Source organism: Stegostoma tigrinum, chromosome 8, assembly GCF_030684315.1.
Source record: "Stegostoma tigrinum isolate sSteTig4 chromosome 8, sSteTig4.hap1, whole genome shotgun sequence".
Classification (NCBI taxonomy): Eukaryota; Metazoa; Chordata; class Chondrichthyes; order Orectolobiformes; family Stegostomatidae; genus Stegostoma; species Stegostoma tigrinum.
In genome coordinates, this window is record NC_081361.1 from 74,408,303 (window position 1) to 74,424,741 (window position 16,439).

The following is a 16,439-nucleotide window of genomic DNA, read 5'->3' on the forward strand; positions in this document are numbered from 1 at the left end:
ACCCAAAAGCATTATCTGAAGGAGAAGATATTTTATGGAAATAGTTTTTTTATTTTTAATTATAGTTAAATCAGTTAAAACTATAAAACTATGTGCATTGCTTTGCATAAACCTGGTTGGTAACTATAGGACCGACTGTAGTTTAGAATCTTTGTTGTTTTTATTTTAGGCTGTGTCTGCACTGGTACAGCCTCTAGGAGCATGTGCCGAATATCTAAATCCTGCTGTAGTACAGGTAAGAACACAACTTGCTGTGGAATAGCTGTCAAAAATAGAAATTGATTTATGGTAACGTGTAGTAAATCCAGAAAATGGAGACTGCATCCAACTTTACACCAAACTAACTCCGTAGGGCTTTTTAGAACCATTATATTTGTTACAATGTAAATGCAATGGAGTTAAAATACTAATGTCATATTTATAGACTATTCTTCCTTTCACAGCCCATGCTGGATCCAGTCATTGACAAGATGATTCGATATGTGCAAAGTTTAGAAGAAAAAGATCTGAAAGACAAGGTAATTTCTTTACGTTTTCTTTTCTGGATTGCTCATATTGAAGCAACTGTCAAAACTTTGATCTGATTAGAATTACTTTCCTAAGGCATAAAAGCCAGATGTTATATTCTTGAACCTGATTACATTCCCATAAATTAAGAATATGGACAGATGGTATAGGCCTGACCTTCAGCTGCTGCAACCTTTGGTATCTCTAAAATTAGTAACTCTAATGAACTTCTTGGGTGGCCTCCATGAACTTGAAATAATCATAAACCTTGGCCGCACACGTCCTAACTTATACCAATGCCTATTTACCCATCACTGCTGTGACAACTGATCTACACTGGCTATAAATTAAGCAATGCCTTTATTTCAAAATTGTCATTCCATGCTTTCATGCTCCTTTGATACACTACTTCTATTGTTGTAACCTCTAGCCGCACAACGCTCCAAGCCATCTGTTCTAACCCCAGTCTCTTGACCATTCCTCTTTTTAATTTTTCCACCATTGATAATCATGCTGTCAGTTGCCAAGGACTCTGAGTTCCCTTCTTCAACCTTTGCCTTTTTCTTTAATGTGTTACCTAAATCCTATCTCGTCTGCTATATTTTAGCATCGTGGCTCAGATGTGTTTTGTTTTATAGTGCTCGTGAATCACCTTAACCATTACTCCATGAAGGTGCTTTATAAGTAGAAGTTTTTACTTGTGAACCTCAGCCACATTAATCATACTTGAAACTGTTCTGAGAGCAGTGAGATTGACTTAATGCTTAACTGCAAACTTGTTCTGTTGCCCATTCAGCACTGTGTGCAGATTTATTTGTAGGCTAAGTGTCATTACCAAGTGTTCTTGAGATTAGAGAGTCTCTGTTAAAGGTATTTTGCCTAAAGAAGAGAGAGGGCCTACTGAGATTTTGCCTTGAATTACTTACACATTGCAGCATACCACATTTTTAGTCCTTGGTTGGAAAGTTGCAAACATCTGTTTTTAAATTCCTGTCTCCTCTTCAATCTAGAAACTAGTGAACATTCCAGAACTTCTATCTGCCATCAAATTATTATGCATGCGATTTCAGCCAGAGTTGGTAATGGTGGTAGACGATCTCCGTTTGGACATCCTCCTGCGTATGTTGAAAACTCCCCACTTCAGTGCAAAAATGAATTCATTGAAAGAGGTATAGTATTAATTTCTAGTTTTGATTGATGATAGATCTGTGGTTAGAATTGCCTGAGGTTCTAAGGTTTTGAAATAATTGATCACTGACAATTATGTGACTCATGGTGAGGATTTGGGAGTGGTGGGTGGTCGAGTGTGCATAGAGGCTGCACTGGGATTTAGACAAGTTTGATGATGGGCAAAGGCATGTTCAATAGAGATAGTAGGAAATGCCGATGCTGGAGAATCTGAGATAACATGGTGTGAAGCTGGATGAACACAGCAGGCCAAGCAGCATCAGAGGAGGAGGGAAGTTGATGTTTTGGGCCGTAATTTATCTGAAGAAGGGCCTAGGCCCACAACATCAACTTTCCTGCTCCTCTGATGCTGCTTGGCCTGCTGTGTTCATCCAGCTTCACACCATGTTATCTCCATTGCAGCATCTCAGGAGCACAAAAGCTGACGTTTCGGGCCTAGACCCTTCATCAGAGAGGGAGATGGGGAGAGGGAACTGGAATAAATAGGGAGAGAGGGGGAGGCGGACCGAAGATGGAGAGTAAAGAAGATAGGTGGGGAGGAGAGTATAGGTGGGGAGGTAGGGAGGGGATAGGTCAGTCCAGGGAAGACGGACAGGTCAAGGAGGTGGGATGAGGTTAGTAGGTAGATGGGGGTGCGGCTTGGGGTGGGAGGAAGGGATGGGTGAGAGGAAGAACCCTGGTTAGGGAGGCAGAGACAAGTTGGACTGGTTTTGGGATGCAGTGGGTGGGGGGGAAGAGCTGGGCTGGTTGTGTGGTGCAGTGGGGGGAGGGGATGAACTGGGCTGGTTTAGGGATGCAGTAGGGGAAGGGGAGATTTTGAAGCTGGTGAAGTCCACATTGATACCATATGGCTGCAGGGTTCCCAGGCAGAATATGAGTTGCTGTTCCTGCAACCTTCGGGTGGCATCATTGTGGCAGTGCAGGAGGCCCATGATGGACATGTCATCTAGAGAATGGGAGGGGGAGTGGAAATGGTTTGCAACTGGGAGGTGCAGTAGTTTGTTGCGAACTGAGCGGAGGTGTTCTGCAAAGCGGTCCCCAAGCCTCCGCTTGGTTTCCCCAATGTAGAGGAAGCCGCACCGGGTACAGTGGATGCAGTATACTACATTGGCAGATGTGCAGGTGAACCTCTGCTTAATGTGGAATGTCATCTTGGGGCCTGGGATAGGGGTGAGGGAGGAGGTGTGGGGACAAGTGTAGCATTTCCTGCGGTTGCAGGGGAAGGTGCCGGGTGTGGTGGGGTTGGAGGGCAGTGTGGAGCGAACACACTGCCCTCCAACCCCACCATACCCGGCACCTTCCCCTGCAACCGCAGGAAATGCTACACTTGTCCCCACACCTCCTCCCTCATCCCCATCCCAGGCCCCAAGATGACATTCCACATTAAGCAGAGGTTCACCTGCACATCTGTCAATGTGGTATACTGCATCCACTGTACCCGGTGCGGCTTCCTCTACATTGGGGAAACCAAGCGGAGGCTTGGGGACCGCTTTGCAGAACACCTCCGCTCAGTTCGCAACAAACAACTGCACCTCCCAGTCGCAAACCATTTCCACTCCCCCTCCCATTCTCTTGATGACATGTCCATCATGGGCCTCCTGCACTGCCACAATGATGCCACCCGTAGGTTGCAGGAACAGCAACTCATATTCTGCCTGGGAACCCTGCAGCCATATGGTATCAATGTGGACTTCACCAGCTTCAAAATCTCCCCTTCCCCTACTGCATCCCTAAACCAGCCCAGTTCGTCCCCTCCCCCCACTGCACCACACAACCAGCCCAGCTCTTCCCCCCCCACCCACTGCATCCCAAAACCAGTCCAACCTGTCTCTGCCTCCCTAACCGGTTCTTCCTCTCACCCATCCCTTCCTCCCACCCCAAGCCGCACCCCCATCTACCTACTAACCTCATCCCACCTCCTTGACTTGACCTGTCCGTCTTCCCTGGACTGACCTATCCCCTCCCTACCTCCCCACCTATGCTCTCTCCACCTATCTTCTTTACTCTCCATCTTCGGTCCGCCTCCCCCTCTCTCCCTATTTATTCCAGTTCCCTCTCCCCATCCCCCTCTCTGATGAAGGGTCTAGGCCCGAAACGTCAGCTTTTGTGCTCCTGAGATGCTGCTTGGCCTGCTGTGTTCATCCAGCCTCACATTTTATTATCTTGGAATTCTCCAGCATCTGCTGTTCCCATTATCTCTGATGTTATCTCCATTGGTGTGTTATGTGGCAAGCTGTGGTTTATCCACTTTGGTAGGAAAAGGGCCGAAAAGCAGAATTTTGTTTTTGAATGGTGAGAAACTAGGGAATGTTTCTCATTCAAAAGAATGGTTTTGACCTTGTGCCTGAATTACAAGTTACATGCAGGCACTTCATGCAATAATGAAAGCAATTAAAATGTTCACTCTTGTTATAAGAGCATTGTCGTATAGCACTGGAGTCTTACTATAATTCTGTATGGTCTTGGAGAACTGGGTTGCAGGTTTCCTGTATGTTCAAAGGAGGAGATGCTAGTCCTAGAAGGAGGGCAATTGAAGGATTGATAAGCTGGCTCCTGGGATGAGTTGGTTGCTGTGTAAGAGATTAAGTAGTTTTGGTCCATATTCCCTTAAGTTCAAAATAATGAGAGGTGATCTGATTGAATTTTATGAAGTTGTTAAGAGACTTGAGAAGATAGTTAAAAGGTAGAAGGAAAGCTGAGAAGTTTTTTTTTGGAGTTGTAGAACATGGGTTGTCATTAGAACCAAGATGAAATATTTAGAAACTCAAAAGATTATGAATCTTTAATATTCAGTATCCCAGTAAGTTATAGATAACAAAGTGTGAAGCTGGATGAACACAGCAGGCCAAGCAGCATCTCAGAAGCACAAAAGCTGATGTTTCGGGCCTCTGATGAAGGGTCTAGGCCCGAAACGTCAGCTTTTGTGCTCCTGAGATGCTGCTTGGCCTACTGTGTTCATCCAGCTTCACACTTTGTTATCTTGGATTCTCCAGCATCTGCAGTTCCCATTATCCCAGTAAGTTATGTTTTCTCGTTGTGAGCATACTTAACTGCTGTTCATTAGAATTTCCTTTTGGGTACTAGGTACAGGGAATGAGATAGTGCAGGAATGTGGAGTTGAGATAGGAAAAGATATCTGCCACTATCTTGCTGAATGGCAGAGCAGAATTAATAGGCCAGAAGGCCTACTCCAGCTCCTGTTTATGTTCTAGTGGCAAAACTGCTACCAAAAGAAGGTTTTGGTATGGATTCGTAATCTATCTGCCGACAGTAGCTAGCAATATTCCTGCTATTTAGCAATTTATAAATTTATACTTTGCCACATGATAAAGTTGGCATGATTTTAGAGATGAGTCACATTCTCTTTGTGCTGTTGTTCTTTGACAAGGTAACTGAATTAGCACGTTAAGGTTATTTTGTAGAATATACTTTGCTCCTATTTTCATTAATAACTTCATTAGATCTGAATCTTCAGGATATCTTATTAACTTAATGATAATATACAGGGTTGGTTTGAAATTTATTTATTACTTGCTTTCTATAAATGAGCAGGTTCTAGAGTAGTAGTTATTGGAATTCAACAATATCCTGTTTGATTCTGAATTACAAGCAATCTATAGATTGTGCTGTTACCTTCCTGTTTCAATTCAAGATTTGACATAAAAATTTTCCTGGAAATACAGTTTCTGCGTGAACATTTAAATATGCACAGACGGTCAGAATATGTATACGTGTTAAGAGAGTCAATGGGCAGAGTCAACCCCGGAGTGAGAACTATTTATGGAGGTGACACAGTCATGTTCTCAATTTATTTTCACAAAATATTTGGTTGTTTTGGACTAGATATAGTGCTGATATAGTGTTTAAACTACTAAATGTAAAATGGACAGAGTTTCCTGGCACGAGGGATTCAAGCTTGTCAAATGAGGTACAAATCAGCCACTGTATTTCTGAAATGAACTTTGAAAAATTGTGTTGAATCAACTGATTTGACTTCTCAGTCCTTTTATTTTCTGTAATAATATGCATTTATGATATTATATTTTTATCCTTCCAATGGGGAGTTGCTGGATTTAACACTTAATGCAATCGTTCACAAATAAACGGAATGTTTCTTATTCTTTAGGTTACTAAGCTGATTGAAGACAGTACCTTATCAAAATCTGTGAAAAATGCAATTGATACAGACCGGTTATTGGACTGGCTCGTAGAAAATTCAGTATTATCAATAGCACTTGAAGGTACAGTCGATTTGAGAAGAAACTAACAATGTGTAATTTAGAGTTCCTCAACTGGCAAGCAGTGCACCATCTGGTATCTCAGCTGTGTTAATATTGAGACCACAGTTGAGGTTGAGCTTCTATTTCCTCTTTTAGAAAATGTATTTTGGTATTTAACTTTGGGATTCATGCATTTCAGGGTGTCTGTTATCTACCTGGATAGGGCCTGGACTGACAGTCACCATTATGATATTTATCTTTGGTCTCTGTGCTGGAAATTTAAAATCGTTTCGTAAAATCAGCTTAAGCTCATGAATCTAAGGCAGCATTTTTAACCATTAATAGTAAACATCTTCAGGAACAGCAACTGATTCTTCAACTAATGCTAGGAAATTCAGGATGGATTTGTAATTAAAAATGGAAACTTAAAACCTGTCTAACTCACTATCACATTGAGCAGGACCATGAACATTGAACACGACAGGCCCATTGGCCCATGATGTTATGGTGACCTATTATCCTACTAAGATCAACCTACCCTGCATACCCTACATTTTACTATCGTCCATGTGCCTATCCACGAGTCGTTTAAAAGTCTCTGAAGTATCTGACTCCACTACTATTGCCGGTAGCGCATTCCTCACGCCCACGACTCTGTCTGAAGAACCTACCTCTGACATCTCCCTTATACCTTCCTCCAACCACCTTAAAATTATGCCTCCTCATAATAGTCAGTTCCGCTCTGGGAAAAAATCTTTGACTCTCCACTCTATCTGTGCCTCTCATCACCTTGTAAACGTGTATCAATTCACTTTTCTCCTTCGCTCCAATGAAAAAAGCCCTAGCTCCCTCAACCTTCCCTCATGAGACCTGCTCTCCAGTCCAGGCAGCGTCCTGGTAAATCTCCTCTGCACCTTCTCTAAAGCTTCTACATTCTTCCTATATGAGGTGACCAGAACTGAACACAGTATTCCAAGTGTGGTCTAGCCAGAATTTTATAGACCTGCAGCTTAACGTCACGGCTCTTAAACTCAATTCCCTTGCCAATGAAAGCCAAAACACCATACACCTTCTTTACAATGCTATCAACTTGGGTTGCAGCTTTGAGGGATCTATGGACATGGACCCCAAGATCCCTCTGTTCCTCCTCTCTGCCAAGAATCCTAACATTAACCCTGTATTCTGCATTCAAATTTGACTTTCCAAAATGAATCACTTCACACTTTTCTGCGTTGAATTCCATCTGCCACCTCTTTGCCCAGCTCTGCATCCTGTCGATGCCCCATTGCAACCTACAACAGCCCTCCACGCCGTCCCCAACTCCACCATCCTTCGTGCTATCAGCAAACTTACTAATTCACCCTTCCACTTCCTCATCCAAGTCATTTATAAAGTTCACAAAGAGAAGAGGTCCCAGAACAGATCCCTGTGGCGCACCACTGGTCACCGAGCTCCAGGTTGAATACTTTCCACCCTCTGTCTTCTATTGGATAGTCAGTTTTGTTTCCAGCCAGCCAAATTTCCCTCAATTCCATGCCCTTACTTTCCAAATGAGCCTATCATGTGGAACCTTATCAAATGCCATGCTAAAATCCATATACACCACATGAACTGTAGTATCTTCATCAATGTATTTTGCCACATCCTCAGAGAATTCAATAAGGCTTGTGAGGCAAGACCCGCCTCTCTCAAAGCTATGCTGACTTTCTAATCAAACTGTGCTTTTCCAAATAATCGCCAATGCTATCTCTCAGAATCTTTTTTATTTGAGCAAAGTATTGAAGAGGATTCTGAGAATAAAGTGAGATTATTCGTGCGATACCTGAATGTACTGCTTTTTGGTCTTAGTGTGGAATGATGGAGTGTTTTTGTTATTTTTCTCTTTCCTTATAAGGGCTCATCCACAACAATATTTACCACTGATACTGGTGTGGAGGTGTACTGCTGATCAGTTGGTTCCATGAAATTTGCATCTCTATTATTATTATTATGTAATATTACACCCAGTAAAGTTTTGAAATGCATTCTGTAACTACATTTGCACCTCTTGGTTGAGAATAGTGTACAATATACTATATAATAAGAGTGAGCAGAGGGATTGTACATTTATCAGTGCCATTATGGGAGTATTGTTAGGTAATTAAAATGCATGTTTTATTTTTCAGAACATGTTCCAATGATATTTGTTATTGAGAGAGTTCGTTTCAGCATTTATTGGATGTGTTGGCCCACATGGTTGCAGATTATAGTTGAATATAATTGTGGTACTGATGGCCCACAGTGTCCTTATTGGTGCCCTGTTTTGATTTGTTCCAAATCTATCTGCATGAGTCAGGAGATGGTGCTACACATCACTGTGAGGCTGTCCTGTGTTTAAAGGCAAGATTTTATCTCCAGATGAACTGTGATAGTTACTCACGTCACTGTGTCATGGACCAATATATGTCTGTGGCCGTTATATTGGTGTAGACGAAACCAAAAGTTTCTTTCTATGCATTTGCTCTATCAACATTTCTTGTTGGCCCAGTCTGAGAGATGTGTCTTTCAACCCTCACCCAACTCCATCACAAATGGAGGGACCCAACAGAATTCAATCTGCCTTATACTTCAGTCTAATTCATGATAGCATTTAGATAGTTTGGTTCCTCCATCACATTGAGAAAACGTCTTATTTTTATTCAACTTCAACAGGGAACATTGATCAGGCACAGTATTGTGATAGAATAAAGGGAATTATTGAGCTGCTGGGCAGTAAACTCTCCATGGATGAACTTACCAAGATTTGGCGCATTCAGGTACTAAATAATTCTACCAGTGGTTTACATATTGCAACTGGTTTTAACTGAGAGGAATTTTTATTTTGGTGGATCACATGTGAGCATTGTATAGTAATTGTCACACTTCTTCTTTGAGTTAAATCCAGTAAGGCTGCTTTGAACTTGTTGATGTGACTGAAAAGGATCAAATGTATTTATTTATTGGATATTAATAAAAGTTGTTTGAAGAAACGATTTAGTAACTGCAATTTTTATGTTTAGTAAATTCCAAGACTTTCCTTTGCATTCCGATAGTAAGTTTGTATTTTGATTGGAAAGATAGGAACAATTTATGCTTTTATTCAGTCACTTTAATCACAGGATGAGGACGCTGTTGGTTAGGTCAGCATTTATTGTCCATGGTCATTGCTTTCTGGAAGGAGATGGTGAGCTGCCACCTTGAACCACTGTAGTCCGTGTGGTGTAGGGATGCCCAAAATATGCTGTTAAGGAAGGAGTTCCATAGTTTTGACCCAGGAACAGCAACGTAGTTCTAAGTTGTGATGGTTTGTGGCTTGGAGGGGAACTTGCAAATGTAGGTATTCTTGCATCTGCTGCTGTTGACCTTCTCAGTGGTAGTGGTTATCTTTGTTTTTGCCATTTTGTCTTTTGAGCAATGGTTAAACAGTTTGGGACTCTACTCACTGAAGTCTAGAAGAATGAGAGGTGATCTCATTGATGTATATAAGATTCTTAAGTGACTTATCAGGGTATATCCTGAGAGGATTTAGAATTAGAGAGCATGGTAGCACAATAAAGGGAGGTGCTAATTTAAAACTGAGATGAAGAGGAATTTATTCTCTCTGAGGTTTGAGTGCCTTTGGAACTTTGCCCTCACGGCTTCTGTGAGGAGGAATCCTTGTATATTTTTAAGGGTGAGATAGATTCTTGATCAGTCGGGGTATCAACAGTCACGGGGAAAGGGCAGGAAAGTGAATGTGAGGAATGTCTAATCAGCCGTAATCTTTATGAATGGCAAACAGGCTTGAATGGCCAAAGGGCCTACTTCTGTTCCTGTTTCTTATGGGTGTGGGCTTGCAAGATGCTTGTAAGAAATCTTAATCAATTGTTGCTTGGGTGCAACCTGCCTCTGTGCATAGGTAGTGGAGGGAGTGACTGATGAATTAGGTGAGGTGCCAGTCAAATGAGTTGTTTTGTCTTCATGCTCAGGTTCTTGAATATTGTCGAATTGTATTCATCCAGATAAATGAAGAGTATTCCATCACAATTCTCCCTTGTGCCTTGTAGCTGATGGGCAGGCTTTGAGGGTGAGTTTCTCACAGCTGAAATCCTAGTCGGTGACCTGCTCTTGTAGCCATATTACTTATGACTAGTCGAGTTCAGTTTCTGGTCACTGGTAAACCCCAGATTCTTGGTTTTGGGGGTCCAGCAATGTAGCTGACTAATCATCGAGAGGTAATGGTTAGTTTCTCTCTTGTTAGTGATGATCATTACCAGACGCTTGTATGACATGAAATGTTACTTGCCATTTAGTAGCCCAAGCCTGCATAATATCAGGATCTTGCTGCATGTGTACATGGACTCCTTCAGTATCTGAGGAGTAGCAAATGCTGATGAACTTTGTGAAATCAACATTAAATATCGCACTTTGACCTTTGGAATTGAGCGAAAGTTGTTAATGAAGCAGGTGAAGATTGGGGATGATGTTGAATATATTGTAATGAAGGACAGGTGTAATATAACTTTCAGACCATGTAATCTAAAGCTGATGAAGGGTCTAGGCCTGAAATGTCAACTTTCCTGCTCTTTAAGATGCTGCTTGGCCTGCTGTTTTCATCCAGCTCCATACCTTGTTATCTCTATTAACATTGTTATCTATTAAGTCAGGGCAATCCTCAACCGTCATTGAAAATATTCACACTATTATTGCTGCTGCTGCTGCCAAGTTCAACTATGATCAACTGAACCATCTCTTCATCCTGATACAGAAGGTGAGCGAGCAACTTCTTCTATGATTTTATTTTAAACAGACAGAAGATGGCAGATAGAGATCAGTGTCTAAGGGTATGAGTTAAGGCACATCAGTCAGAAGGACCAATATAAATCGTATGATGGTATGAAATGTAGAGGAATAAAAAAGAGGTGGTATGGCAAGTTGGTAAGGTAGTTAAAACATGATTTGGTTACTTCTGCTTTAGTTGAAAGTAACAAATACTAAATAAATCCTGCAGAATTTAAATTACTAGATACAACACTGGATACCACATTTGAGGATAGTTGTCAATCTCTAAATTTCTGTTCCCTAAAGCCTTTACTCATGTCTTGCAAAGAATAAGGGACTCCACCTGTAAATGGAGTTTAAGATAGCTAGAACTGTTATCCTTGGAACCAAGAGACTTAAGATGTTGAGGCAAGAGATTTTCAGAAATTGCAATAATTTACAGTTAGAGCCCTTGTTTTTACTTCCCCCAAAATGAAGATTGCAATAAAACAATCTTGTGCTCCTGGTAAGGTACTAAGCACTGAGTAACATAAGGAGATGTGTGTCTAAATTGTTGTTACCCACCGTCCCGACCCCCAAACTGACTTCACATTGATAAAGTTTTGCACAAAAATTGGATGTAACCATCTATTTCTTTAATGCTATAATGCACCATGGTCACCCTCCAACCAAAAAAAAAGTATTAGTTTGTGTGGCATAACAGTGCCTTCAGAAAGAAAACGTAAAATAGACTTCATTGGTTTAATGTTTTAAAATTTTACTATAATATTCCATTTTACCTTTGTTCTCTCTTTTAATTCTATTTAGCTGACTGTTAGATTTTGAGCAAAATGTGAAGACTTCTGTTAAAGAATGAATGTTGTATCCAGTGGTAGCTTTCTGCATGACATGACTGAGGGTAAAATTGTCTTGACATTGTGGTGAAATAAATGATAGAGTTTCTTTTTAATGCCCCATTACGCCAACAGCTTGTATTTATTATATACCTTTTGTGTAATAAAATGTCATAAGACACCTCACAAGAGCATGATTAACAAAGTATGAGGCTTGGTCAGATGGCCAAAACCATGGTCGAAAAGGTAGATTATAAAGAGCCTTGTAATTATTATTAATAATAATATAAGGAAGTATCTGGAGATGGCCTTCACTCTTACTAAAGCTATGTAATGAAGGCCAAGTGGAATGACATTGCAAACAGAATGCTGCATATGTTCAGCAAGTCTGGCAGCATATATAGCAAGAGAAACAGAGTTAGTGTTTCAGGTCAGTGACCTTTTCATCTCCAAAATGTATTTCAGTTCTCATATCCTTGTTTCTAAGTCTGTTTTGTTAAGGCAACTTTGCGTTACAGATTTAGTTCCACTAGAGTAGATACTGCAGTTTTCTGTGCATGGAAGCACAAAACACCCGTACATAAGTAATGTGTGGTGAAAAGTTTACCACACTTTGAACTACCATAGCAACGGTAGTCCTGGCTAAGAAGGTTTCAGGGTAAGCCAGGGCCCCTGCATCACCAACCTCCACCTGCTGGGGCCACCTAATGCATTTAGGAGAAGCAAACAGTTTTGCATATTGCTGAGGTGTTTGGTACAGACCAAGTGATGGCCTAATCACTTTACTTAACCAATAAAACATGAAACATTCCTCAGAGTGTAGAAATAGTTTGGTAGAATTCTGTTTGATGGATTAAACTTTCTCCATTCCTGTTTAGAGTTGGGAGATTGAGAGTGACCGAATCCGACAAAAACTCCTCAGTCTTATAGGAAAAATTGGCCGAGAAGCACGTTCTGAGAACACCACTGGAAAGGTAAGAACCATTCTGTCAGGTCTGACAAGACTTTACAAATGAGTATGAGTGATTTTGAGATTGATGGTAAAGTTTGTTTTTTCTTTGTTTTTACTACTTCCTTTGCCATCTGTCCCAATAACAGGTGCTGGAGGTGCTTTGGGAGCTTGCCCATTTACCAGCACTACCCACAAACTTAGTCCAGCAGGCACTGGAAGAGCATCTCACCATACTTAGTGAAGCTTATGCAGTAAAGGAGCAAATCAAGCGAAGTTATATCATTAAATGTATCGAGGATATTAAGAAGGTTAGTAACTCTGCGGAAGAAATTATACGTTGGATAATTTTCTTAAAAGCCTCAGTTTAAAAGGACAGGGAAAAGAAAGTAGAATGAAATAGAAGTTAAACACGCGTTAACCATAGTACTCCATGTTGCCATCAGACTTCCACATGTATAATCATTTAATTCCATTGAGATACCCACATTGTGATCTGCACTTGCGCTAATTTGATAGTGAGTTACATGGTTTGAATGGACCATTTTTAGCGTTGTTGCTTGATAATTATAAATTCTTAATCAGAAATCCAAGTCCAAATGATAGGATTAACTACTGATTTCAGATCAATATTTTTTCAGTCTTTGGCATGATCAGCACCAAATGAAGTTTTGCAAATTTGACCCTTTCAGATATTGATTCAGTTCCCCTTAGAAAGCTTAAATTGACCCTGTCTGCACACTCATAGAAACATAGAATCACACAATGCAGAAGAGGCCTTTCAGCCCATCGAGTCTGGACCAAAAATACAGTACTATTTACACCATTTCACTTTCCCACACTAGGCCTATAGCCTTGAATGATATGACAGTTGGTGTTCATCCAAGTACTATATGGTTAGATTATGTGGTTCCCTCCTTCAACTAGCCCCTCAGGCCATACATTCCAGACCCCCGCTGCACTGTGGGTGGAAAGAAATTGCGTAAATCCCCTTTAAACCTCCTGCTTTTCACTTTAAAAGTGTGCTCCCTTGGTCTTGCCCGTTTGACTAAGAGGAATATTTGTTTTCTGTCCATCCTGTTCATGTCCCTCAGAATCTTGTACGTCTCTACCAGGTTTCCCCTCTGCTCCAAAGAAGAAAACTCTTGGATAGTGCATACCAGATCCTAACCAGTCATTGTCTGAAGTATGTTTGCCTCAGTTCTCCAAATATCTTAAACCTATGGCCACTGGTTCTTGATTTTTCCACCAATGGGGATAGTTTCTTCCTTTTCACTCTATCCACATTTTGCATATGTCTTAATACCTCTACCAAATCTCCTCTCAATCACCTCCTTCAAAGTCCTCATTTATCCAATCAACTGAAGGTATTCATACCTGAAACCATTCTAGAAATTCTTGTTTGCATTCCTTCACAAGCCTTAAGATCAAAAGAGTTTGAAGCAGCATATGTCTCAGTGGTTAGCACTGTTGCCTCATAGCGCCTGGCACCCAGGTTCGATTTCACCCTTGGGTGACTGTCCATGTGGAGTTTGCACATTTTCCCTGTGTCTGCGTGGGTCTCCTCCAGGTGCTCAGGTTTCCTCCCACAGTCCAAAAATGAGCAGGCTAGGTGGATGGGCCATGAAAATTGCCCATATTGTTGAGAGATGTGTAGATTTGGTGGATTATAGGGGGCATGGGCCTAGGCGGGATGCTCCGAGAGTCGGTGTGGACTTGTTGGGTAGAAGGGCCTGTTTCCACACTGTAGAGATTCTAAGAAAAAAAACTATGAAAAAAAAGGTTTGGACAATTCAGCCCATCCCTTGAGCCTACTCCACCATTTGACATGAGCATGGCTGATCTCAACTTGGCCTCAACTCCACTTCTCTGGCTCTTCTTCATAACCAATTACTCATTAGAAATCTGTATATTCTCCTTAAATTTACTCAAAGCCCACTGCCTGGGGTCTGGGGTTGTGAATTCCACAGATTCACGACTTAAGAGAAATAATTTCTCCTCATCTCTGTTTTACATCTGTTACCTCTGATCCTAAAACTATGGCTGCTCATACGGTTGCCCCACATGGAGAAATATTCTCTGTATGTGTACTTTGTCAGTCCCCTTTTGCATGTTGAATGCTACAATAATACCTCTCCTCATTGTTATAAGGACCATGCTACAGCCCGAAACTGCTCAATGTCCCTTCATAAGGAAAACCCTTCATCTCTGGAATCAATGTTAGTCAATTTCCTCTGGATTGCTCCCATTGTAATTATATTTCTTCTCAAGTCAGGGAACCAGAGATATGCACAATACCTCAGGTGCAGTCTCACTGGTGCCTTGAACAATTGCAGCAACACTTCCCTACTTTTATACTCTATTCTTCAGCAATAAATTCCAAAATTTTATTTGCCTCCTTATTACCTACTGTACCTGCATACTAGTTTCCCACAATTCGTGCACGAGGGCAGCTGAAAGGTTCAACTCCAAAGCACTGTGAAGATTCTCTCCATTTAGATAATAAGTTGCCTTTCTATTCCTCTAACTAAAATAAATAACCTGATACTTATCGATGTTGCAATAAATGCTGAAGAGCAAATGAGATACAAAGGGAGTTGAGGAAATGTGCATTAAAAGTGAAAAAGACTCCAGCTTGCCTGAAAAGAAACATAGAATTCGAATGATGATGGAATTATGCTAGTAATCCTTGATAAAACTACTGCAGTGTCTAACCCAACCTCACTTGAAGATTATGACTTTGACTCTCCATATACATAAGCTTTGATGAGGCTGGGAGTTGAATTACTTAGAATATTCCACGTTCAAAACTTTCTGAACACAAGTTCTCCCACCAAGTTTTGATGAAGAAAATACTTTAGGGTTTGGTACATAAGCAAGTGAGCAAGATTGATCAGTGTGGCTTATATAGATGTTAAATAATCACCAGGCTTGTTTCTGTACGTAGTTACATTGTCTTTGTTTTGCATTTGAAGAGTTAAGAGCCTTAATGAGTTGATGATTACAACTGCTTTAATAAACGTGCAGTATCGTTGAATTTTAACTCTGCTAATGTTAAACTGTTACTTTTGCAATGTCCAACTTTTTAGCATTATAAGATACTTAACCAGTGCTCAGTCAAATAAAAATAACTTTCATCTGACAAGTTTCCATCTTGGAACAAGGAGGACCATTAAGAGTTCAAATGTTTCCATAAATTGCAAGATAAACTTGGTTGAAGTAACCATTTGAAGCTTGTGTTGATGTTTACACATCCTCACCTTTGATTTTATAATTCAAATGTATAAAGTTGTTTTAATGTTAGAACTTATTTCAGTGCGTAGAATAGATCATTTGATTTGCAGTGGGTATCTTCTTCGTGGTTTGTCAAACCTTCATATTCCATGTTGACGGAATCACTGGATGATAACTAATTTCATTTGGTAACAGTTCACTGGAAATGTTTTAAATATTTAGTATTGTTCAAATTACAGTAAAAGCTGTTTGGCTTTTATATTGTTTTAAATTTTGCCTTTTCTTCTCAGTCCTCTCAGCAAAATAACCAACATCCGGTATGGGTGGTTCCAGCTTTACGTCAGCTTCATGAGATTACCAGGTCTTTCATTAAACAAAGCTGTCAGAAACAAGACAAGGTAAAAAGAATGGACTATTAGCATAATCTTGAAATGGTCTGTAAGTAAGATGGAGAAACCTAGGAATTCTAGAAATTAATTTCTGAGAGAAAAGATATTAAAGGTAATTAACTTTGGCACATAAACAACTAAGTTGCACTAACATCCAGCTCAGTATTGTCGTTGGCTGAAGCAGTGAAGTTCCACTTCTACACTTAGCGTTGCAGCATTTTGAAGCTGTTCGTGTTCCTTAAGAATCTTTATTTATCAATTTAAAGAAATATGCTAGGAAATACCCAGATTTCAGATCTTTCATTTGCGTTCTGTAGATAATGATTATATTCTAACTGCA

General features: G+C 40.6%; 1 protein-coding gene across 2 annotated transcripts in view; it reads left to right on the plus strand.

Moving 5' to 3' along the window:
- usp24 (ubiquitin specific peptidase 24) overlaps positions 1-16,439 on the plus strand; it is a 180,970-nt gene that overhangs the window by 45,837 nt on the left and 118,694 nt on the right. For both annotated transcript variants that reach the window (XM_048538885.2, XM_048538886.2), the window contains exons 8-16: positions 170-235; positions 444-518; positions 1,518-1,676; positions 5,822-5,936; positions 8,607-8,710; positions 10,576-10,683; positions 12,406-12,501; positions 12,626-12,787; positions 16,001-16,108. In XM_048538885.2, the coding sequence (XP_048394842.2) occupies positions 170-235; positions 444-518; positions 1,518-1,676; positions 5,822-5,936; positions 8,607-8,710; positions 10,576-10,683; positions 12,406-12,501; positions 12,626-12,787; positions 16,001-16,108 (993 nt within the window). The remainder of the gene's footprint in view (positions 1-169; positions 236-443; positions 519-1,517; positions 1,677-5,821; positions 5,937-8,606; positions 8,711-10,575; positions 10,684-12,405; positions 12,502-12,625; positions 12,788-16,000; positions 16,109-16,439) is intronic.